At 50.4% G+C, this 25,088-nt stretch overlaps 1 protein-coding gene across 1 annotated transcript in view; it reads left to right on the top strand.

The window, feature by feature from the left end:
- Positions 1 to 24,835, top strand: part of LOC146808667 (serine protease 1-like) — an 81,471-nt gene extending 56,636 nt beyond the window's left edge. Inside the window, exon 5 of the mRNA XM_085615462.1 lies at positions 24,552 to 24,835. Coding sequence (XP_085471588.1) covers positions 24,552 to 24,701 — 150 coding nt within the window. The 3' untranslated portion in view covers positions 24,702 to 24,835. The remainder of the gene's footprint in view (positions 1 to 24,551) is intronic.
- Positions 24,836 to 25,088: the final 253 nt, after the last annotated feature.

Genomic DNA, 25,088 nt, shown 5'->3' with positions numbered 1-25,088 from the left:
ATAGATCAGTCACCCCTCTAGCTGGGTGCACTATACCAGTGGTGAGGGTACAGGTGCATGAGCCCTGTACCCCTACAGTGTCTAAGTCCATTCTTAGACATTGTAAGTGCAGTGCTGCCATTAAGAGAATATGGTGCTGGGAGTTTGTCATTACGAACTCCAGAGCACCATAATGGCTACACTGAAAACTGAGAAGTTTGGTATCAAACCTCTCAGCACAATAAACCCACACTGATGCCAGTGTGGGATTTAATGGCAAATGTGCTCAGAGGGCATCTTAGAGATGCCCCCTGAAAAACGACCTAACTCGAGTGTCCTGGCTGACTGGCTGCTTTCCGGATCCCTGGGTCGAGGACCTGCTGTTCTCGGGGTCCTGAAACAAAACACATCCTGGGGGGAGGTGCGAAGTCTCCTCCCTCAGGGTGGGCTGGGTCCACGAAGGGGAAGCTTAAAAGACTTGCCATCTTTGTGAGCTACCCCAGCCATTTGCTGCTCCCAGCAACTGCCTCCCACCGTTTCTGCCCCCACTTTGGGTGGGAGAATCGTCAGGAAAACCAAGTTAGGAGGAGAGGTGGTGAGGCGAGGTGAAGCACAACTCTTAGTCCCCACCATCTTGAATATTAGGGGACGCAGCCAAGCAGGGTAAGGCTTATGCCCCTCTCCCACTGTAGGGTGGCATAATAGGGGGTGTACCCACCCCAGGGAAGGGATCCAATGGTACCAATCTTTACATACCTGTAACGTCCCTAAATCTAGTATTTAGGAGCAACCCTGAACCTTGCTTCCTCAGGCAAGAAGAATCAAGAAGAAGAAGGACCGAAGAAGCCGTGCTAAAGGAAGAAGAGGAGGACCCCAACTGACTTGGCCCCTGCCCTACCGGCCTGTCCCGACCTGGACCTGCTCCAGCGAGATCCTGGTGTATCCTGCAGGCAGCAGCCCCAAGAACTCGGAGGACCTGCCCTGCCTTCCCCAACCAGACTTTGTCTCCTGTGAGCACCAGATTTGCTCACCAATAGACTCTGGCTCAGGTCAAATCTGCACGTCTGCACCATCCGGGCACCTGACGCCAACTGCCCGAGTTTAAGTGGCCCAACACCACAAGGTGGTCTTTCTGGTGATCCTGACCTGGGATCTGGTGATCCCTGACCTGCCTCAAGTCTCCAACCGGCACCTGCAGACCCTTTCTGGAGGATCCCCCCGACCTTGACTGGAGCTGGTAAGAAGAATCCGAAACCAAAAGACACCCCTGCACCCGATATCCCACAGCCTTGGGTGGCCCAACCGACCATGTCCCGGCATCCCAAGACACTCCAACTTACCTCTCCAACCGGTGACCCCCTCCAGAAAACTTCATCCCCGAGCCTACATTGTTTGTTGCAACTGGAGAATCCCCATTGAAAACAACGGGCAACCCGATGCCAGAACAGCACCCTGCACCCAGCCGCCCCACTGCAGCTCTGCGTGCACCTTGTGTGCTATATCGGATCCCCCTGTGCACTGTGCCCTGAGCTTAAGTCAAGGAGCTTTGCTCCCACAACCAAGTGGCCTGATAGTGAGCAGCCCCCTATTCCCCATTGGGCCTCAGCACTCATCACCCGGCCGCCCAACAGCTGCTGAGGGCACGTTGGGAGTGCATCCTTGACCCTGGAGGAACTCTTTTTAACCCCAGAATACCATCTTCCAAACCTAAGTACTCACCGTCAAACTGATAACACTGTTTCCTCCCATAGGAATGCATTGACTGCTTTCTTGTGAAAAAAGTGTGGAGTTGGTTTGTATGAAACCCTAAGAAACTGCAAATGTACAAAAACTGAATTAGGTCCCCTTTCTCTGGGAAGTGTCCCAATGTGATATATAGGCATATCACACTGAGTAGAAAACGTAACTTAAAAAGTAATCTGAAAAGTAACGTACAAACTAATCTCAATGGTAATTGAAAAGTAATCCCAACTGTTTTATGACCAAGGGACTTACCTGTGATCAACCCAACTGCATTCAAAGTGCATTTAACTGCATTATTCTTGCAAAGTACTATTACACTTACCTGTACCAGGCCAGGCTTGGTTCTAGAAAATAAAATACAACTAAATAATATTTTTATACAACCAAATTGGTCTGAGATCAGTATTTGTGTGTGTAGGAACCTGGGGTCACCAGGCCCTAAGGGCGGTAACGTGGCGCGAGCCGGTCGGGCAACCAGAGGGCTATGTGTTAAGCAACCATACACCACACACTCCTCATGGACTAGGGACACACACAATAAGGGACGCCACACCGTTTAAATTATGCAAATACTTCAAGTTTATCCAAGTATAGCTGGTCAGTTGCAGTTCAGGAAGTAACAAGGCGATACATGCATCATAATACCATACATTAGTACATACGGCAATCTTGGCGATATTTATGCAGTGCCTAACCTCATTCAGACACCCACGGCAGTTGGCTAAGTGCGGGTGATTATAGCGCTGGGCGCGCTAAGCGAGGCCTTTCCCTGAACAGGCCATCTAACACAGCACGATACTCGTAATGGGTGACATCGGGTACATTAACATGGAGCCTGTAGAACTGAACGCTCCTCGTAATCGATGGCCCCTAATCCTGTGAAGCAAAGCATATAAAACCAAGCGCTACGCGCAATCATTTACCTGTGAATACATTTGAGCAGGGCATATAACACAACGCGTTATTCTTAATCAGTTGCCTGCCACTACTTCTGAGCAGAGCATATATCATAACACGCTACTCGTGATCTTCGGCATGTAAATATTTTCGAGCAGAGCATATAACATAACACGCTACTCGTGATCATCGGCATGTAAATACTTTCGAGCAGAACATATAACATAACACGCTACTCGTGATCTTTCGGCATGTAAATACTTTCGAGCAGAGCATAGAACATAACACGCTACTCGCAGTCCCGGTCTCTCCGGCTGGGGAAGCGGAGTCGGTGGTGTGAAGCGCCACACGAGGGTAATGTCAGTCCGTACTTGGGACGGCTTCCAGCGGGGAGGGTTACCGGACTTGAGGAGCGGGTCCTTATGCTCCGGTGCAGTTCACAGAGCACCGCGCTCAGTATCGTGGAAGGGGGGCACGGACAGGATCCCTCGGCGGGGTTCTCCGTCGCGCAGGCAGGGTAGGGGACTCCCACGGAGGGGACAACCCGGGCCAAGTGCGGTGTGGTTCCCAGACCAGCAGGGGGCGCACCAGGGGGGATCTCGGCCTCCGGGCTTACCTCCGTCTCGGCGTCAGCAGGCGTCCCTCCTCACGACGATGGGGGAACTCGGCCCCGACCTTGCGCACTTCCTCACACGGCTGCGACGGCAGCGACGGGGCCCCGGACTTTGCCTGGGCCTCGCGACACAGCAGGGCACTCCTCCAGGCCTCCAGGCCGCGGCGGTGAGCGCGCTGGCTTCGTCGTCGCAGGGGGGGGGCTCAAATTAAGGATGGGGATATGGTGCTCAGCGGAGCACGCTGCCGGGGGTCCCAGACCAGGGCAGGGAGCGCGGGGGTCACAGCGCTAGTACCTGGTCGATCCCCGGTGGCTTGGAAATCGGCTTAACATTTAGTTTGATAGGTCAGCTTGGACACGCAGTCACAGCTCTGGCATTCAAGGCTTACAGCTCGCTCTTGTCATGCAGTCTCAGTTCTTACAGTTAGGTTTCAGTTCTCAGTTGACAGATGAAGTCTTGTGGCGCAGATGTATCTGGCGCCCTTAAGGGGTTCTGTTACAGGGGGTAGGAATGGAGAGGGCGACTAGATCCTTCCTAGTCAGGTTGGCAGAGAGTCTCTGGGTCCTCCTACTACTGGGCAAGATCAGTGGGATTCACAGGGCACCTCACTCACTTAAGAGGCAGTACCTAAATCCTGTCACTCTCAGAGGCATAAGTCCCTGGCTAGGCCCTACCGCCTACACTCCTGGTGGATTCTTCCAGCTCTGCTTCACCCCAATGGCCAACTCACCACACAAGTTTCCCTCCCACTCTTAAGTAGCCCTAGGTCAGGTGACCTCTAGCCAAGGCGGCAAAAGTAAAACCCCACCTCCCTTCTAGAAGGTTCCAGCATCTTCCAGGAGCTTCCCCACTCTAACTATGGGACAAAAAGGCGGGCTGGTATCGCAACATTGTTGTGGGTCCCAGCCAGCTCCTGGCAGCTAGGGTGCTACTATGAAAAACGACCACCCTGCAGTAGCAGGGGTCTGTGGCAGCCATCTTGGGCGAAGTAAGCACCTGCACCTTAACACTACAAAAACGAAAAAAATGAGGGAAAAAGGGCCAAGTCCAACATAACCCCCTTCCAGCCAAAAGCCAGGGCAGACCGATCAATGCCTTGATGGTCTTCCCTGCTTGGGGCGAGAAAAGGTGGACGCAGGCCCGCAACGGCAGGAGCACCCGCAGGTTCTCCGCCGCTCTGGAACCCAATGGTTCCCTAACAAACCTCCCTGGACCAACGAAACCACCCCACTGGGGCTCCCTAGCTAGTTGTGGCCAGGACCGGCCCCTGGGCCGTCCAGATGTCTCTGGCCCGGGTGATCTCGCGGAGTGGGGGGCAGTAGCCCCAGGCCTGTAGTGCCTGTTGACCACTCCGGTCCTCCTCCTTGCAGTCCTAAACTGCCTCTGGTCCTTCCACCTGGGGTCCACACCCTTAGGCTGACCAGCCTTCAGGGGCGAGGCTCTCCTCCCCCTAACTCTCCTTCTGGGGTTCCTCACCCTGTTAGCAGAGGCCCCACCCGCCAGGTCAGGCAACCCCTGAGCCTGGCACCCCAGCACAGGATCTAAACCCTGAAACTGGGCCAACCCCAGAACCTCATGCGCGCCTTTTACAGTCGCCCTGGGTCCTCCTGACACTAGGGGCTCCCCTGCACTGGATGGCACATCGGGACAGCCTAGGCTCCCAACCTGGGGCTCCCTTGCGGAACTCTCCAGGCCCTGAGACTTCAGTTGGGGCACCTCGGGACACCTCCCCGTCTCACGCCTTCCTATAGATAGGTCGTGAGGCCCTACAACCCTCTCTCCCTGGGACCTAGCTGGGCTATCTGCCACTCCTCCCACCTCGCTGGGTTGGGAGATCCCTGCACCACCCCCTTCAGGTTCACACCCCAATGCCTCCTCAGACACCCTAGTGATGTCATCCTGGGGTAAATAAAATCCTAGCTCCTGTGGAGCTTCCGGTATGCTGCCACCAGTGTCCTCACTGGACACACTCATGTGGAGGGCACGCAGCTCCAACTCCTTCATCCGAAGCTCGTGCGCCATCCTCCTCTCCTCCATTGCCCATTTCCTATTTTCTCTTTCCTGTTCCAGTTTGGCTAGCTCCCACTTTAACTGCCTCTCCTCCCTCCTGTCCTCATACTCCTTGGGAGACGCGCTCCCTGTTCTACTACTGGCCCCAGAACGTCTCCCTGGGGGCACATTTTCAGACATATCCACGTTCAAGAGGTCAACCACCTCCTGGGCGCTCTCCTCTTGAGGTGCATCTGGCGCCTCCTGCCCCTCATCCCCTCTCCCTTCTGGGTGGGCTTCTACCCATGCCCTAATGGCGGTGCGGAGTTCCGGTCCTTTGGCCTTCCGCATCCCAGGCACCCCCATCCCCTGCCCGAACTCCCTTAGTTGCTTCACAGTGTACCCCTCGAGGTCAGCTAACCGGAATTCCATTCTAGCAGGTGGGGACCTAGACACTAAGGAGAAAAATTCCTAGGGTATAGGCAACAGTTAACGGCTCACCAGGCTTCTTGCACTCTCAACCTGGACAGTGGAACTAACAATGCAGCAATCAATGTTTTTAGAGCTTTGGAACACAACAGGCGTTTAATTGTGGCGCCCTTCGCCTCACGGAAGGGTGCTGTATGGTCACAGGTCCCAAGGATCCCACCGCTCGCCAACAATGTAGGAACCTGGGGTCACCAGGCCCTAAGGGCGGTAACGTGGCGCGAGCCGGTCGGGCAACCAGAGGGCTATGTGTTAAGCAACCATACACCACACACTCCTCATGGACTAGGGACACACACAATAAGTGACGCCACACCGTTTAAATTATGCAAATACTTCAAGTTTATCCAAGTATAGCTGGTCAGTTGCAGTTCAGGAAGTAACAAGGCGATACATGTATCATAATACCATACATCAGTACATACGGCAATCTTGGCGATATTTATGCAGTGCCTAACCTCATTCAGACACCCACGGCAGTTGGCTAAGTGCGGGTGATTATAGCGCTGGGCGCGCTAAGCGAGGCCTTTCCCTGAACAGGCCATCTAACACAGCACGATACTCGTAATGGGTGACATCGGGTACATTAACATGGAGCCTGTAGAACTGAACGCTCCTCGTAATCGATGGCCCCTAATCCTGTGAAGCAAAGCATATAAAACCAAGCGCTACGCGCAATCATTTACCTGTGAATACATTTGAGCAGGGCATATAACACAACGCGTTATTCTTAATCAGTTGCCTGCCACTACTTCTGAGCAGAGCATATATCATAACACGCTACTCGTGATCTTCGGCATGTAAATATTTTCGAGCAGAGCATATAACATAACACGCTACTCGTGATCATCGGCATGTAAATACTTTCGAGCAGAGCATATAACATAACACGCTACTCGTGATCTTTCGGCATGTAAATACTTTCGAGCAGAGCATAGAACATAACACGCTACTCGCAGTCCCGGTCTCTCCGGCTGGGGAAGCGGAGTCGGTGGTGTGAAGCGCCACACGAGGGTAATGTCAGTCCGTACTTGGGACGGCTTCCAGCGGGGAGGGTTACCGGACTTGAGGAGCGGGTCCTTATGCTCCGGTGCAGTTCACAGAGCACCGCGCTCAGTATCGTGGAAGGGGGGCACGGACAGGATCCCTCGGCGGGGTCTCTCCGTCGCGCAGGCAGGGTAGGGGACTCCCACGGAGGGGACAACCCGGGCCAAGTGCGGTGTGGTTACCAGACCAGCAGGGGGCGCACCAGGGGGGATCTCGGCCTCCGGGCTTACCTCCGTCTCGGCGTCAGCAGGCGTCCGTCCTCACGACGATGGGGGAACTCGGCCCCGACCTTGCGCACTTCCTCACACGGCTGCGACGGCAGCGACGGGGCCCCGGACTTCGCCTGGGCCTCGCGACACAGCAGGGCACTCCTCCAGGCCTCCAGGCCGCGGCGGTGAGCGCGCTGGCATCGTCGTCGCAGGGGGGGGGCTCAAATTAAGGATGGGGATATGGTGCTCAGCGGAGCACGCTGCCGGGGGTCCCAGACCAGGGCAGGGAGCGCGGGGGTCACAGCGCTAGTACCTGGTCGATCCCCGGTGGCTTGGAAATCGGCTTAGCATTTAGTTTGATAGGTCAGCTTGGACACGCAGTCTCAGCTCTGGCATTCAAGGCTTACAGCTCGCTCTTGTCATGCAGTCTCAGTTCTTACAGTTAGGTTTCAGTTCTCAGTTGACAGATGAAGTCTTGTGGCGCAGATGTATCTGGCGCCCTTAAGGGGTTCTGTTACAGGGGGTAGGAATGGAGAGGGTGACTAGATCCTTCCTAGTCAGGCTGGCAGAGAGTCTCTGGGTCCTCCTACTACTGGGCAAGATCAGTGGGATTCACAGGGCACCTCACTCACTTAAGAGGCAGTACCTAAATCCTGTCACTCTCAGAGGCATAAGTCCCTGGCTAGGCCCTACCGCCTACACTCCTGGTGGATTCTTCCAGCTCTGCTTCACCCCAATGGCCAACTCACCACAAAAGTTTCCCTCCCACTCTTAAGTAGCCCTAGGTCAGGTGACCTCTAGCCAAGGCGGCAAAAGTAAAACCCCACCTCCCTTCTAGAAGGTTCCAGCATCTTCCAGGAGCTTCCCCACTCTAACTATGGGACAAAAAGGCGGGCTGGTATCGCAACATTGTTGTGGGTCCCAGCCAGCTCCTGGCAGCTAGGGTGCTACTATGAAAAACGACCACCCTGCAGTAGCAGGGGTCTGTGGCAGCCATCTTGGGCGAAGTAAGCACCTGCACCTTAACACTACAAAAACGAAAAAAATGAGGGAAAAAGGGCCAAGTCCAACAGTATGAGTGACATCATTTCTTGCCTTTGTGTGTACAACAAATACTTAACACTGCCCTCTGATGCTGCCTTACTGCTCGACCACACTACCACAAATAGAGAGTAAGGTGCTATCTAACTTTACCTCTGCCTACCTTTGGGGTTCCACTGGACTCTGTGCACACTGTACCTCACTTTGGTATAGTATATACAGAGCCAGCTTCCTGCACCCCCTCCATGCCGAATGCAGTCCTACGTAACAACCATGTCCTCGGGTTCGAAGGATCCCTCCTCCGGCCAGGGATAATCATACTGGTCCTTCTTTTCATTCCAGCAGGTCTGTAGATGGCAGAAAGGCCATGTGAAGGCCGCTCCTCTTTTCTGGTGACTTCCTCTCTACGGGGTTGTCTCCCTGACTGGCGTTCAGGGGGAGTGGCAGATGTTGTCGCTCTCCTTGTGCACGCGTAAGGGTCCATGCTGCTACTCTTGTGTCTCAGTTGTGTTGAAGTCAGGCTATCCTGACTACTTATTTTCTGGTTGGTCCTTCTCCTGTGGCAACGCCCAGGTGGTGTGTGTGTTTCTGTTAGGGGCCGTCCTTCCCATCGCCCTGTGGGTCCTGAGTCCCGGGGGGAGTATAGCCCATGGCTACCCTTCAGAGTCAGATTTTGAAGAACTAAGGCCCCTGTCTCCCCCTCCACTGGTGGAATCAGAGGGAAGTGGAAACTTCCCTCTGACCGTAGGTTGTCCTGTGAGGTGGTTGCTCTGCTCAGACCTGATGGATCGTGACCAATGGGTTGGGGGTCAAGCCCGAGGTAGCCTGGTCCTGGACTGAGTCGGGCTGGATTCATCTGAATCCCCATTGACACATTTGGGCACCCGACATCGAAACTGCACACTGCACCCGGCCGCCCCTGAACAGCTGCTGGTGCATGTTTGAAGCTGCTTTGTGGCCGTCCCCTGTAGCCCGAGGAGAGGGATGCTTTGTGTTACAAACAGAGTTAAGGGAACTTGATAGTCTGTCAATGTTGGGTCGGTGGGCAAAAATAGAAACGATTTGTGAAGAGAAAAAAGAGACAGCTGACAACTATCAGCCCTCTGTGGCCAGACACAAGCGATACCTTATTCACCAAGGTCCAAATTTTTCCCTAACGTCTGAATTACACCCAGGGCTTGTGCAACACCCAGTGGTCCAAGCGAGTAGCACCTCTCACTTCTTTCAGATACTACCAGTGTTAAGAAACTGATAGCACTAAGAAAGATCCTTTAGACTAAAAAAGTAGGATTGAGATGCTGGCCGTCCTTGACACCCAGAGCCTATGCGTATGGCCTGTGTCACGCCCAATGGTCCAAGCGGTCCTTGTATCACACCCGGAGACAATTGTACCCTCTGTACTGCGCCCAGCGGTCCAAGTGATAAAACTGTAGCTAACTTCACCTTCTCTAGCAAAAGTGATCTACGCGCCACATACTGGGACTAAGGATCAGATATACTCTCTTACCCTGTGACGGTTGTCTCCAAACAGACCTCTGCCCCATGGATTCAGCAGAACTTCTAATCAATTATGGTGTCTGCTCACTGATCTTACTGCACAGCAGTTGGGCTCGATGAACGAATCTCTCATATCTGGTCGCTAAAATGTTGCTCGAATATGAATTTATCTTAAGTAAATGAAAAGACAGGAGGCATTTGGTAAAACAGAAACAAGTTTGTTTAATTAAATGCAGTGGGTGGGAGAGCATCAACAGAGGCACAATTGATGGACGGAATGCATAACAAATCAAAACATTCACCCCCAGTCAAGAGATCTGGGTTAAATCCATCATTCTTTTGCTCACCATGCCACCCCAGTTTAGACCTGGCCATATGCAAATCAGTCTTGACCTTGTGCCTCATGGGAACAGTCAAGCCCGAACTGCCAAGCCATGTCTTCCCTGGACCAGTTGCTATCCTGGTTGAAGAGGGGTGAAACCCCGAAACCGGTGCTAGGATGCTTGTTTTCAGTCCAGGGAGGACCTGCCTTGGCAGTTCGGGCTGGACTGTTCCCATGAGGCACAGGGTCAAGACTGATTTGCATATGGCTGGGTTCGAAATGGAATGGCATGGTGAGCAAAAAAACGATGGATTTAGGCCCAGATCTCTGTACTGGGGTGAATGTATGACATTGTTCTGCGTTCTATCCATCAACTGTTGTTTTTGCATTCTTTGAAAAGCATCATAGTCATAAATAACAAGTATGATCATCTGAAAAACAGGACAAAGATGGCTCTCGACCTCTGGGAGAGCTAGTGTGGGCCAGTGTGTGTGTGTCCAGATGTTCATTGTCGTGAGCGCGTGATCACCTCGTGGGCTGTGCAAGGGGGCGCGTTTGTTTTTGAGCTTAGTGTAACCCCACTTGTGACCTGTCAATCGGTAGGTTTGGGTCGCAGGGCCTTTCCGACCATGTATCTCTGACTTGGGGTGTATGGGGAGATAATCTCGGATGAATCCGACAGCAATTATATGAGTTTGTGAGTGTGTGCACGTGTACCATGGCAGTCATTGATATCATATTTGCCAATAGTCTCATTATTATACATACAGTTGTTACACCGTACATCAACAGTGCATTCAGTGATATTGACGTCATTATGTGGGCTATAAGTTATGGTATACATCGACATTGGATTTACTGCTATTGAGATCACTGTGCGTGCATAGATTACAGAGTACATCGATATTGCATTAATTGGTACTGCTGCTGCTATGATTACATACATCATGGTGTACGTTGCTATTGTATTTATCACTCTCAACATTGGTGTAACAACATATTTGCAAGAGTTTATCATAAAAAGCATGGCAAAACACTCCTGGAATTACACAAATTATGCATGCATAATCTAAATTTCGCAGAGGCTTAACTAAAAGCCACATTAGGTATACAAACTGAAAAAAATACAATCACAATTATTTGGTAAAATGCGAAAAAGAGTAAAGAATGAAAAACATTGATTTATACAAGTTTTAAAAAACAGTGAAAAAGCCCTCATGTATTGTCTTTCCCTACCGCGGGTGGGTCAAGGTTTCTTGTTCACAACTCCTCAGGTGTGGTCTTTCGCTCCCTAGGGGCTTCAGGTCACATGGCTTACAGTTGCTCATCTGTTGCCTATCTCCTCAGTCGTTCAAAGATGCTTTGCTTACAGCTCTTCATGTGTCTCCCCCCCCAGGGCTCCAGGTCTCATTGTTAACAGTTGTGTATGTGTAGCATTTCTCCACAGTGATTCAAAATTAGTTTATTTACAGCACCATGTGTCACCGTTTCTACAGGGCCTGCGGTTTACTTTGTTTACAGCTCGACAAGTGTTTCTTTCCTCCCCAAGGGCTCAAAGGTGCTTTGTTTAGAACTCCTCAGGTGTTGCACCCTACTGGACAAAGGAGAAACAGTAGCCCTCATCCTCCTCGACCTCTCACCAGCGTTCGACACAGTCTCTCACCGCACCCTAATACGCAGAATCCTCGATGCAGGGATCTAGGACAAGGCCCTCGACTGGATCCGCTATTTCCTCTCTGTGCAGAACGCAGCGGGTCAGACTCCCCCCTTTCCTCTTGGACCCTACACCAACCACCTGTGGAGTCCCTCAGGGGTCATCCCTCAGCCCTATGCTCTTCAACGTCTACATGGCTCCACTCGCCCCCTACGGACGCAACATTGTGTCATACGCAGATGACACCCAACTCATCCTCTCCCAATCCAACGAACCCAACACCGCCAGACACAACTTTTGAGAAGGCATGGAAGCCGTCGCCAAATAAATGAAAAACAGCTGCCTACAACTAAACACCAACAAGACAGAAGTACTCATCATGGGCCCAAACCCCGACGCCTGGAACGACACCTGGTGGCCCCCTGCCCTCGGAAACCCTCCCACCCCCACGGATCACACACGCAACCTGGGAATCATCCTGGACGCTGAGCTCAAAATGGACCGCCAGATCAACTCAGTCTCGTCCTTCTACTTCCACACCCTCCGCCTCCTACTTAAGACATTCAAATGGATCCCCCTGGAACACGGAAAGACCGTCACTCATGCCCTGGTCACCAGCAGACTCGACTACGGCAACGCACTCTATGCCGGAATAAACAAAAACCTCACCCACAAGATACAGAACATCCAGAACGCCGCCGCAAGACTGGTCCTCAACCTGCCAAGACACTGCCACATCTCTCAGCACCTGCGCACACTCCACTGGCTCCCCATCGAGGCCAGAGTCACCTTCAAGATGCTCACCCACGCACACAAGGTCCTCCACGACACCGGACCAGCATACCTGAACAGCCGACTCAATTTCCACGCACCTCAAAGGACCCTACAATCAGCCCAGCTCTCCTATGCTGTGGTTCCCCACACCAGAAAGACCAGATCGGGAGGCCGTTCCTTCTCCTTCCTCGCAGCCAGAGCCTGGAACGCCCTACCGCTCCATCTCCAACAGACAACATCACTTCCCATCTTCGCAAGAAACCTCAAAACCTGGCTCTTTGAAAGACCCACTCCTGGATGGACTGGAACCTGCACCCCCCCTACCTACAGCGCCTTGAGATCCTTACGGGTGAGTAGTCGCTCTTAACAAATGCCTGATTGATTGATTGATTGATTGATTGCTCCTCAGGTGTTGCTTCTCTCCACAGAGGTTCGAAGGTGCATGGTTTACAGCTCCTCAGGTGTTGCTTCTCTCCACAGAGGTTCGAAGGTGCTTGGTTTACAGTTCCTCAGGTGTTACTTTTCCCCCAGGGTTCCAGATTACATTGTTTACAGTCCCTCGGGTCTTACCTTTCTTCTCAGGGGTTCAAGGTGGCTTTGCTTGCAGCTCCTCATGTGTTGTCTTTCCCCTAGGGGCTGCAGATTACTTATTTACACCTCTTCAAATGTTGCATTTCTCCCCAGGGGTACCAGAGTGCCTTATTTACAGCTCTTCAGGTTTTGCCTTTCTCTGTAGCAGTTCCACACCACTTTGTTTACAGCTCCTCAGATGTCCATTTTATGTCAGGTGTTCAAGGTCACATTGATTACAGCTCCTCAGGCGTTGGATTTCACCCTAAGGATTCAAAGGTTTCAAGATCACATTGTTTACAGCTCCTCAGGCCTCGGATTTCACCCTAAGGGTTCAAAGGGTTCAAGGTCATATTGTTTACAATTGCTCATGTTTTCCATTTCTCTCCAGGGCTTCCTGGTTTCAGTTTACAGTTCCTTGAGTGTTGCTTGTCAATCCAAGGGTTCAAGGTTACTGTGTTCACGGACTCCTGGGGTGGTATCTGGGACAACGCTCAGAAGCAGGCAAGCGTGGTTTGAGCGCAACGCAGCACCTACCTGGCTCTTGGGGCACTCATAACCGTCTTCAGCATCGTGTGGACGCCCGGTTCCCCTGCCGCTGCCGCCTCGTGCCACCTGAGGCTGCCGCAGGGTTGAACCACAACCCCCAGCATTCCCCTTTGCCCCGCCCACTTACGCAGGACTACGCGCCCGGAGGCGCTACTTGTTCAGAGGTTCCCTCGGTGGAGCGGGGGGACAACGCTCAGAAGCAGGCAAGCGTGGTTTGAGCGCAACGCAGCACCTACCTGGCTCTTGGGGCACTCATAACCGACTTCAGCATCGTGTGGACGCCCGGTTCCCCTGCCGCTGCCGCCTCGCGCCACCTGAGGCTGCCGCAGGGTTGAACCACAACCCCCAGCATTCCCCTTTGCCCCGCCCACTTACGCAGGACTACGCGCCCGGAGGAGCTACTTGTTCAGAGGCTCCCTCCGTGTCGCGGGACCGTCTGTGGCCGTCCGGGGCCCGACGAGGCCGGGCTGGGCCACCCCTCTAATAGCTACTACCATAGAAGGTAATTAGTGTGATTGTGTATAATTGGTAATTAAAATGGTGAAAGGAAAAAGCACCAGATCAAAAACACCCGCCGGTGCTACACTAGACTCATTTTTGGTTAGAGTTGACCGAAAGGAGATTGTCCTTGGAACCTGGATGTCCCTCACTGAGATGCCAGGGTTCACCCGCTCATTCAAACTCCCAAATTAGCAATCAAGCCTCCCCAGGTATTCCACGAGATCTAGTTGGCATTGAAGATCTTAATCCACATCCGACCCCAAGCGTTGGAGGCTGTAATTCAACAACTGACATTCATCCAAGTCCACCGATCTCTATTGAGTCTTTAATATCACCGCCTAAGCTAAGAGAGACCAGAACCAGGAATACGTTGACTGTCCATAACCCTAGGGTCCTTAAAGCGACTTGTGCTACGAAAAAGAATGTTCTGCAAAAAAAACCTACCAAAAAGCTTCATCAGCCTAAAGCAACCCTTTCAACATCCAATCTACCTGTCCCTTATGTCATTGACCAAACCTCAATTTGGGACGATTTACTTAAGAAATTAGACTCTATTATAGACCCGATAATCGACAAATTGGCAAGCATCGAAGTAAGGATCTCCAAGTTGGAGTCACGATTTGATAATTTTCCAGCAATAGCTCAGAATAATGTTATCCTTGATGGTCCCTTACATGGGCCTCAGCCAACTTCAACAGAAAATACTCCTATGCCAGAGTCTCAAGCCGCCCAACCTTCGATCATAACAGCCCTTTCCGTAGTGCAACCAGAAATCACTAGGAGCTCACAACATCCCAATGCCCCCCAAAATAGAACTGAAGGGCCCTGTGCATTACCCCAGCCGGAAACATCTAAAGCTATACTCACTACGATAAATACAACACAAGTACAACCAACATTCCATTTATCTCCTCTAGCGGCTCCTTTGGCGTTGGTCCTGGCACAGGTACCCCCGTTATCACCTAATCAAAGAGAGACTACTATCCATTTAATGGACAAATGTGCACACTGGATATCGTCAAATCTCAGTGCCCCTGAATGGGTATGCCAATCACTCGTAAGAAAGATCATCATGGCGAGAAGAGTTGACTGGGTGGGCTCTCAGGAGAAGAAGCTAAAAGGTGACTGTGTTATTGTGCACTTTTCGAGCACTAATGTTTTGCCTGTACTTCTTAGAAACTTTTTCCCCCCTCAAAGGAGATCGTTTGAAATAGTGCCTCTAACATATGATTACTTCTATAATAAACGTCAATTTAAAATCCCAAGCTTGACCAGGGTAAAAAACTCTATGGTACAGTCTAGTGCCCCCACCATTGCCAGTTCACCCTGTGTTAATACTGTCCAATAGATTCGAAGCACTTTCCAATCTGGAAGAATGTGATTGACTCGGGAACAATTCTTTGCCTTTTACACAAATCCCAAACAAACACATGAAAGTACATGCTAATGATATTGGACCTTGTTTTAACCTATATACTCCAACCCATTTGTCAACTTATTGTGTATTGCCTAGTTTTAATGAACCAGACGTAAGCAAAGAAGCCAGTAACCCAGCTAATGTGGAGACTCCTTGTACCGAACGCCAACCAACCATAGCCTCCCCCTCAGATCTTAAAATCAGGATTCTATCATGGAATATCGCTGGTATCAATTCAAAGATAGACAACCCAGAGTGGTCTAAGTTTATATCAGAATATGATGTCGTATTATTCCAGGAGACCTGGTCGCTTGTGCCTACACAGTTTTCCGGGTTTTCGGCACATACTGTAGTAGCGACTAAGGGGAAGAGGGGTAGACCTTATGGGGGCCTCTCCATATGGGTCGCAACTCATTTAGACTGCACCATCTCTGAACTAGATCTGTTCTCAGTAGATCTTCAAGGTCTGGCTCTTTTATTTAAACCCAATTATAAACTAATTCTTATTAACGTTTACTCACGTCCATCTAGCCTATCTCAAGATTCTCCGATTTTTGACTTATTATCTACTAGTATACTAGACCTACCTAAACATGACAGACTAATAATTGCGGGTGACTTTAACTGTCAATACGAACCGCTAGTTGATCTCCCATATATATTAGAAAACGAGGAAGATAATTGTAATCTAATACCAGATCCCCAAATCCAGAAGGTAAAGGCTTGGACCCCATTAGTTATGCAAATTAATGCATTTGTCCTTACGCATTCATTGAGGGCTTGTAATGGTCGTTTAAAATCAGACCAGCCAGGGAAACCTACCTTTAAAAGGGACAATTATTCCTCCCTAATAGACTATATTCTGGTGGAGGTATCTTCTTGGAATAGCATTGTAGACTTTACTGTCATTTCTAGATTTGACAGTGACCACGATGCGTTGTTGCTTGAGCTATTAATTCCTGTCTCTCAAGCATCTTCTACTATTGGCCCTATGCCCGACCGGAACCTTTCTCTGGTCAATAATAAAAGAAGAATTAGATGGGATGCAGTTAAACGCACCCCGGACAAAATTTTAGAACTTTATGGGCTGATTCTCCCAGCGCTTCTAGAAACTGAAAGGTTATTTACCCCACTTCCAAGCGACTGGGACTTACAAGCGGTAGAATCAACTTACCTGCATCTTACCTTGGCTCTTAAAATATTCTTTAATCCCCCATCAACTAAGCCCAGGCAAAATCACTTTTTTAATTCCTGGTATGCTAAAGAATGTAGGCAGGCAAAATCTGCTCTTATTAATGCAATGAAAACAAAAAATAAGGCTGTATTGAAGCCTTCCAGGAAGCTTTATTACGAGACTATTAAAAATGCAAAAAAATCATGGGAGTTTGAGAAATGGGAGGCCCTCAAAATTGCCCTATCTAATAAGGACATGAGGGGATTTTGGAAAATTATCGCCAATTCGGGCAATAAGGACGAACGATCCCCAACTCTACCGAATATTGCAGCATCTGCCTGGGAAGCCCATTTTAAGTCATTGTACTCAACTGGAGATGATCTGATTCCTACGGAGGGTCCTCTTCAGCTAGCACAATTTGACTCTTTAAATGAAATTACGGCCCAAGAAGTTGAGGGAGCTATCAAAACCCTCTCTACATCTAAAGCACCTGGCCTAGATAAAATCCCCGGGGACCTATATAAAGAAGAACCCTTGATCTGGGTTCCTTATTTATGGACCTTATTTAACGCCATCATGAAAGGTATGAATATCCCAGATACATGGCTAGGAGCTGAAATATTCCCGATTTTTAAAAAAAGGATCACCGTTGCTTCCTGCAAATTACAGGCCAATTAGCCTAATAGATGTAGCACAAAAGCTGTTTGCTAGAATTTTACTTAATCGTCTGCATTCCTGGATGGAAGAGATGAATATCTTGAGTGATTTACCGGCAGGATTTAGGAAAAGGGTGTCAACTGTTGACCAGCTCTTAAGGCTGCAATTATTATTCTGGAAGACAGTATCAATGGAGGGTGGCAGCCTCTATCTGATATTTGTCGACCTGAAAGCAGCTTTTGATATGGTCCCAAGGGATAAGCTCTGGGCGGTACTGCACAAGCTGGGAGTCCCCTTGGACCTACTAGCTATGATCATAAGACTGCACACTGGCAACTATGCACAGGTCCGATATGGTAAGGCAGGCCAATTAACCGCGCGCTTTCCAGTCAACAGAGGAGTCAGGCAGGGATGCGTGCTAGCCCCTACCCTGTTCTGTCTTTATGTTAACGCTTTGGTTAATCATATTAATAAAACGGACCGTGGTGACTCCCCTAGACTTAATGGTAGAAAGGTTCCAGTCATGCTATTTGCAGACGACACCCTTCTGCTATCTAAATCCCCGATGGGCGTTCAACGTGTTTTAGATAGTTTTTTAGCTTTTTGCATTGACCATGGGCTCGAAATAAATATTTCGAAAACTAAATACATGGTTTTTAACCCAGCTAATACAACTCGGCCTAATCCCACACTCAATGGAACAACTCTAGAAAGGGTCTCACTATTCGATTACCTAGGGATCACACTTTCTGAGTCCTTTTCCTGGGCTCCCCAACTAGACAAAGCAGCTATGCGGCTTGCCCAACTATCTGGCGCGATATTAAGAATGGCTAAATATACCACACACAGGGCCCCTGGCCCCGCAGCAGAAATCTACAAAGTGCAAGTAAGAAATGCAGCTCTATATGGGGCAGAGTTGTGGGGCCATTCTCAGTTGAAAGGTCTTTCTCTATTAGAGAACAAGTTTATTAGACTTTTATTGGGCTTACCGCAAAGCACTCCTCTAGTACCGCTACGCCTTGACCTGGCAATACAACCAATAGATGAAGAAGCTGGCCTACGTCCTTTAACATACTGGCGAAGACTTTGGCTCACAGATGAGCTAGGGTCCTATTGTCGTGATCTTAGTTCAATAATTTCAGTTAGTACTTCTAAGAAGTTTCCCTGGCTTGTCTATATTAAGGAGATGTGCTACAGGATTGGTTTGCCTGAACTCTGGACTAGCCCTGGGGTATTCTGTTTGACGCTCTCTCGTGTCAAACTGGTCCAGGTTTATAGGCAGCATAAGCTAAGTGTATTACAACAAAACACAACTCTTGGCAGTCTTTCGAGACAGTTTTTGTTAAATAAAGACCAGTATATCTTTGAATCATTCCTGAATGAAGTGCACCCATCTCTGGCAAGGAAACTATATATCCAATTTAGGATGGGCACCTTACCCCTTAGGGACTTTACTAAGAACTGGTCCAAACAAAGAGAAAAAATTTGCCCTGCCTGTGGAAGGTCGCCTGAGACAATAATCCATGTATTGTTTCTTTGCGTTGCATATAGAGCCCCTAGGAAGTATTGGCTCATTCCTCTATGTAGGAACCTAGGATTTACAAGATGTACCGAAGCCTATCGCATCTTAGCCACCGACACAAGTACTGTTGTAGTGTTTGCTGTTTCACGTTTTTTACATGCAATGTGGATTAAGCGTCTTAAGTACTAAAAAATTGTATGCTGCTATGTATATTTTCCATGGTCTATTTTAAAATCAATTTTTTAATGCTTTTTATTATGCTCAAGTTTGCTTTTTATATGTATTTTATGCAACTTTTATGATCTTTTGATCGAAATAAAGTTTACAAATGGAAATGGTATCTTTCCCCACATGGGCTCCAGGTCACATTATTTACACTTGCTCAGGTGTTGCCTTTCCCTCCAGAGGCCTCAGGTCACATTGTTTACAGTTTCAGATGCTGCCTTTCAACCCAGGAGTTCAAGGTCGCTCTGTTTACAGCTCCTTGGGATGTGCCTTTCCCCACATGGGTTCCAGGTTTCTCAGGTGTTGTATTTCACCTCATGGGTTCAAGGTCGCTTTGTTTACAGCTCCTTGGGTGGTGCCTTTCCCCAAATGGGCTCCAGGCCACATTGTTTACAGTTGCTCAGGTGTTGCCTGTGAACCTGTTGCCCATGGCTGTCTTGGGATCCAGAGGCCTCACAATATCAATGCTCACTCTCTCGAATGGGATATTCACAATGGGAAAGGGCTGGAGTGGGGCCTTAATCTTCCCCCCACTCTTCCCACTTGCCTGGCAAGTCTCACACGTCCTGCAGTGAGCATCTGAGCTCCTGCGCATCTTGGTTTCCCCAGATGTCCTGCACATCATGAGCCAACCCCAGTAGGAAGATCCTGAAGCGCTGGGTTACCACCAGCACACGGGCTGACCCAGGCTCAGCAACCTTAGGCTCGCTGTAAAGGAGGTCATTCTCCCAATAGATCTAATGTGACCCTGTCGGATCACCTGCTGCCTGGGTGGCGGCCTGTTGCCTCACTCCCTCAAGAGAAGGGCAGGTTTTCTGTTGCTCGCAAAATTCCTCCCTGGAGGGCCCCTCTTCCTGCTGCCAATGGGTCAGCTCTTGTAGGTCCCCCAGTTCAGCCACTTGTTCCCTTGTAGGTTCCAGGGCATCCCCCTCAGGGTCTGCTCCCTCCGGGACCGTGGGAACCACGAGGGCCGGTTTCCCACGCCCCCTATGCCATATCTTTAAGACAGGGGCCTGGGCCATAATTTCAGGCTCCAGGCCCTCCTGAACACCCTTCTGAGCTGTCATGGACCAAGTGGTCACACTTTCCCACTCAGGCAGGCCCAACATTTCCAAATGAGACTTTCCCTCTACCGTAGCCCACGGGGAGTGCTCTAGATCATTGCCCAGCAGACAGACTACAGGCATGGAGGCCTCACAGCCACTTGAAGAGTTCCTGAGACCCCCCCACTCGAAGGGAACCTGAGCCACCTCACACTGGCTCTCTGAGTTGTTTGCAGACACAACGGGTAAAAATTAATGGGGAACAACTTGCTCTTTGGACACCAACCTGGAGCTGACAGCAGTCACACTAGCTCCGGTGTCCCTGAGAGCCTCCACCCTATGGCCATTGATGGTCACCCACTGCCGGTACTTCTTAGTGTTATTAGGCAGTGTGGGGTTAGGGACCTTCTCAAAGTCTCCTAGCGAGACAAGGGTTAACTCTACGTGATCCCACCCACCTTGGACCTCCACCTCCCCCCCAGGGCTACACTGGCAATCTGGCGGGATGGTGCACAGGGTGGTGCATGAGGGGGTGCATTGGGGTCCCCCTGGGGACACTGGGGCTCATAATACCGGTTGCCTACTTGACAGCACTTGATACAAGTGAGTGGCCCCCTCTTAACAGGCCTACCTGTTGGGGACACTGACGTCTTCTCAGGGGGAGGCTGGGACACCACTGCTTGTTTTCCTGGGGAATTACTTTGGGGCCCACTCTGGAACTCCCTTGGCTTACCCTTGTCCTCCCACTTCTCTGCTGCCCACCTCTGGCGAAGTCTCCCACAAAACCTTTGCGGACCCAGGTGCTCACCCAGCGGTCCGCCTCCTCAGCAAGCTTCCTAGGGTTAGTCAGCCTGCTATCAATCAGGTGCTGGCGTAGCTCTGGAAAACAGTTACTAGAAAAATGCTTCCACGCAAACAAATCATACAACTGCTCAAAAGTTTACACTTTGCTACCCTTTACCCAGCAATCCATTGCTCTGCAGAAATAAGACACATATTCAACCCATGTGGTACCCTCTAACTTCTTACAGGTTCTAAACCTCTGCCTGTACATTTCTGGGGTCGAACCATAACGGGTTATCAAAGCTTCCTTCATATGGGCATACACCATCCTGCTTCCCTCAGGCAGGTCCAACAGGGTATCCCGACCATCACTCACAAAGCGTCCCCACAACCCCGCTCCCCAAATCTTCTCAGGGACCCTGTGGGACACCATGGCTATCTCATATGCGGCAAACCATTGCCCAATATCCTCACTCGTGTGAAAATCCTTAATGACATCTTTAGGAATATAAACTCTACTTTCAGGAGTTACTAAAGGTATGCTGCCACTAGAGGGGGAGACCGGGACACTCATCGCCCTGACCTCTATCTCCCTCAACATTCTCTCATGCTCATTTTCATTTTCTCAAGTTCAATTGACAATCGATTCTTCTCAAGGTCCTTCTGACCTTTCAATTTAGCCATCTCCAAACTATGCCTCCTATCTCTCTCCCTGTCCTCCAGCTCTTCTGGGTCAGGCTCCTTTGGGATACACTAGTATCTGGATTGGAGGGTGTTCTATCACCCCCTCCTCTACTGCATCATCCTGCTGCCCTCCAGCGTTCTCTTCCCATCCCCAGCGGACTCTCTTGCTTCCCACCAGGCCTTCAGCGCCTTCTGGTACTCCTCCTAGAGAGGCCTATCACGGGGACTGCGAATTGCTTACAAAATGACTTCAGCTGTCTGGCAGTATAGGTATCTCATCTTTCCTCCTCATAGGTGAGATCCTCCGAAGCATTGGACGTTGGCCTTCCTCTACTAGCAGTACTCATGGCTGCTATCAACAAGTCACCACCAAGACAACCAACCAAACAATACTAAAAATAAAATTGTGGCTGCGCTTTGGTCTGCACTCACTAGTGGCGTCTACCAGTTATTGTATGTGGATCACAAATGCAAGTCCTGATCCTCACCGCTGACCGCCAATGTTAGAAATGGGGGTATCCAGTTGGCAATGGCTGGCGCCAATGTCCAAGTAGGGACCCTTCTTCCTAAGTCAGGGCAAGCGGACTACCCGCTTCGACAACCCCTGCTCAACCCTGTGGTAACGTAGCACGAGCAGCTAGGCTTATCTCAGAGGCAGTGTGTGAAGCATTTATGACCATGTACAATAAGGCAGTAACAACACCACAAAAGGACACTACTCAGGTAGGTATAGAAAAATAATATCTTTATCTAACAGTTTAACTCGAAATTCTCAAAGCATTTCAACAACTACAATTCACATCAACCTGTAGGGAATCTAAAAGTCAATTATGTATTCACCAGAACGTGACACTGACTAAGTTCAAGACCGGGGCCTACGCGACCCGTTGCGAACCCGATACCTGTTGGTGAAAGGGGACCCAGCACGCAGCTTCTCGAAGAAGCGTAGACGGTGACAGGTGGACTCCCAGCGACCACAGGTCTTGGCTGCAGGGGTCCGCAGCGTGCACCTACAATGATTCGGGCACTCGGGGACAGGCGGGCTTTCAGCAGCAGCAGCACTTGGCTGCACGGCCCAGGCTGGTGGTGGCAATGACTCTCGTCGTGCTGCTCCGTGGTGGGCTCACAGTGGCAGCAGCTCTCTCTTAGCTGCGGCGGCCCATGAGACGATAGCAACAATCCTCGACAAGGGGTGAATAAGGTGCGGGCACACAGTGGCAGCAGCTCTCTTTTAGCTGCGGTGGCCCACAGGACAAATCCCAATGATGCAAAGTTGATAAAGGTGCGGGCACTCAGCGGCCACAGCTCTCTCTTAGCTGCAGCGGCCAACAGGACAAATCACGATGGTGCAAAAGTTGACAAGGGGGCGGGAACTCAGTGGCAGCAGCTCTCTCTTAGCCGCGGCGGCCCACAGGACAACTCACGATGGTGCAAAGTGGCAAAGGGTGTGGGTACTCAGCGGCAGCAGCACTCTCTTAGCTGCGGCAGCCAACCGAACGAATCACGATGAAGCAAAGTGGCAAAGTGTGCGGGCACTCAGCGGCAGCAGTTCTCTCTTACCTGCGGCGGGCCACAGAATGAATCACGATGATGCAAACATTGGCAAGGATGCGGGGACTCAGCGGCGGCAGCTCTCCCTCTTAGCTGCAGCGACCCACACGGATCCAGCTAAAGGTTCAAGGGTTCAGATTCAGGTGGGGTCTCAGCGGTGGCAGCTGTCTCTCAGCTGCAGCGGCCCACAGGTATCCAGCGAAAGGTTCAAGGGTTCAGATTCAGGCGGACTCATAGCGGCGGCAGCACTCTCTTAGCTTCAGCGGCCCACACAGATCCAGTAAAAGGTTCAAGGGTTCGGATTCAGGCCGACTCTCAGCAGTGGGAGCTCTCTCTTAGCTGCAGCGGCCCACACGGATCCAGCGAAAGGTTTTAGGGTTCAGCTTCAGGCGGTCTCTCAGCGGCGGCAGCTCTCTCTTAGCTGCAGCACCCCACACGGATCCAACGAAAGGTTCAAGGGTTCAGATTCAGGCGGGCTCTCAGCGGCGGCAGTTCTCTTTTAGCTGCAGCGGCCCACACGGATCCAGTAGTTTCTTCAGCAAGCTTGGTGAAAGTTTCAAAGTCCTTTCCTCTATTCACTCGGACAGAGTTTCGTCTTGACATCCAGAAGGAACACACCTGGACAGAGTTCCAGCGCAGCATTTTATACCTAAAAAGTCTTTGTTCTCTAAGGTCGCAAATCATCGACTCCAGTCAGAACCAGTTCTGTGGGGTCGGGGAGCACTTGGTTTACGAGGTGACTTCCTGCCCTTTCAGAATAAGGGGGTCTGCCATCATTCACCTTGCCATGCACGGCCCTGCTCGGATCAAAGAGTCACCCCTCCCCAGGCCATGAATACCGATCTCTCTCTCTAGCCAGGTCTGACCCAGCTGGCCCTGCTGCTCCAAAACCAGACGGCCAATACACATACTAGCAAAGCCTACAGGAAAGCTTAGGCAAGAAACGACCGCGTTTTCAGAAGAGACATTTCTAAACATGGGATATATAAACGGTCCTTACTAAAAGGGGTCTCTCAAATTCCTGAGCACAAACATATCAAACTCGAAGTTCCTATCAGGTTCCTGGGGCCAGATAGGATGATAGAAAGCAATCCTCAACCGGCCCAGTCTGGCCCATGGGAACGGATCGTGTCCCAGTAGCGACAGTGAAATAGAGGGTAACTCACTATTGACATGCTACACAGATCTAGGCATTATGGTTCTCCTAAGTCATACAGTCATTTATATACAGGAAGCATTCGCGCTGTGGCACTGATTAGCAGTGGCACTGCGCCCAGAGTGTCTAAATCCAGCCAACATAAAAAATAGGAAGAGGAGAGGAGAAGGGAGACCCACACCAATAATGCCAGGTCTAACACTCAGGTGTTGTCTTTCACCTCATGGGTTCAAGGTAACTTTGTTTACAGCTCCTTGGGTGGTGCCTTTCCCCAAATGGGCTCCAAGTCACATTGTTTACAGTTGCTCAGGCCTTGCTTTTCCCTCCAGAGGCCTCAGGTCACATTGTTTACAGTTTTCAGATGCTACCTTTCACTCCAGGAGTTCAAGGTTGCTTTGTTTACAGCTCCTTGGGTGTTGCTTTTCTCCCGAGGCGCTCTTACTGATTCTCTTCTGTGTTCTCTGTAGGGTGACTCCGGGGGACCCATGGTCTGTGATGGTGAGCTGATGGGTGTTGTGTCCTGGGGAGACGGCTGTGCAGAAAAGAACCAACCTGGTGTCTATGCTCCTGTGTGTAACTACACCGCGTGGGTGAAAGACATTATGGCGAAGAACTAAGGTCCAGTCTGAGGTAGATGTTGACTCCTCCCCTTCATCATGTTCATCCTATCACGATAGATGTACTTGGCCTCTATACATGTTAATAGCAATAAAAATGAAATGGAAAAATAAAACAATGACATCCAAAAAAAGACTCAATGTTCATGAATGAAACAAATAAAATACACAATGCATTCTGGGTACTGGGGCAAGGACGGCTCTACAGATGCAACGAGTCAGAGCCCAGAGCACTGTGAGACTTCACCAGCCCAAGGATTGACCTGAGCGCCTCAAACATTCTTCTGTGCGTTGGTGTGATGTCATCTGGCTTGTCTCTGACGTACTCCTGATTTACCTCTGGCTTCCCTCTGTCTTAGGTCCACTTACCACTGACTTATTCCCGAC

The sequence above is a fragment of the Triturus cristatus genome, chromosome 7 (genome assembly GCF_964204655.1).
Source record: "Triturus cristatus chromosome 7, aTriCri1.1, whole genome shotgun sequence".
Taxonomy (NCBI): Eukaryota; Metazoa; Chordata; class Amphibia; order Caudata; family Salamandridae; genus Triturus; species Triturus cristatus.
Note: the sequence above shows the minus strand (reverse complement) of the source record. Positions and strands in the feature narration are given on the sequence as shown.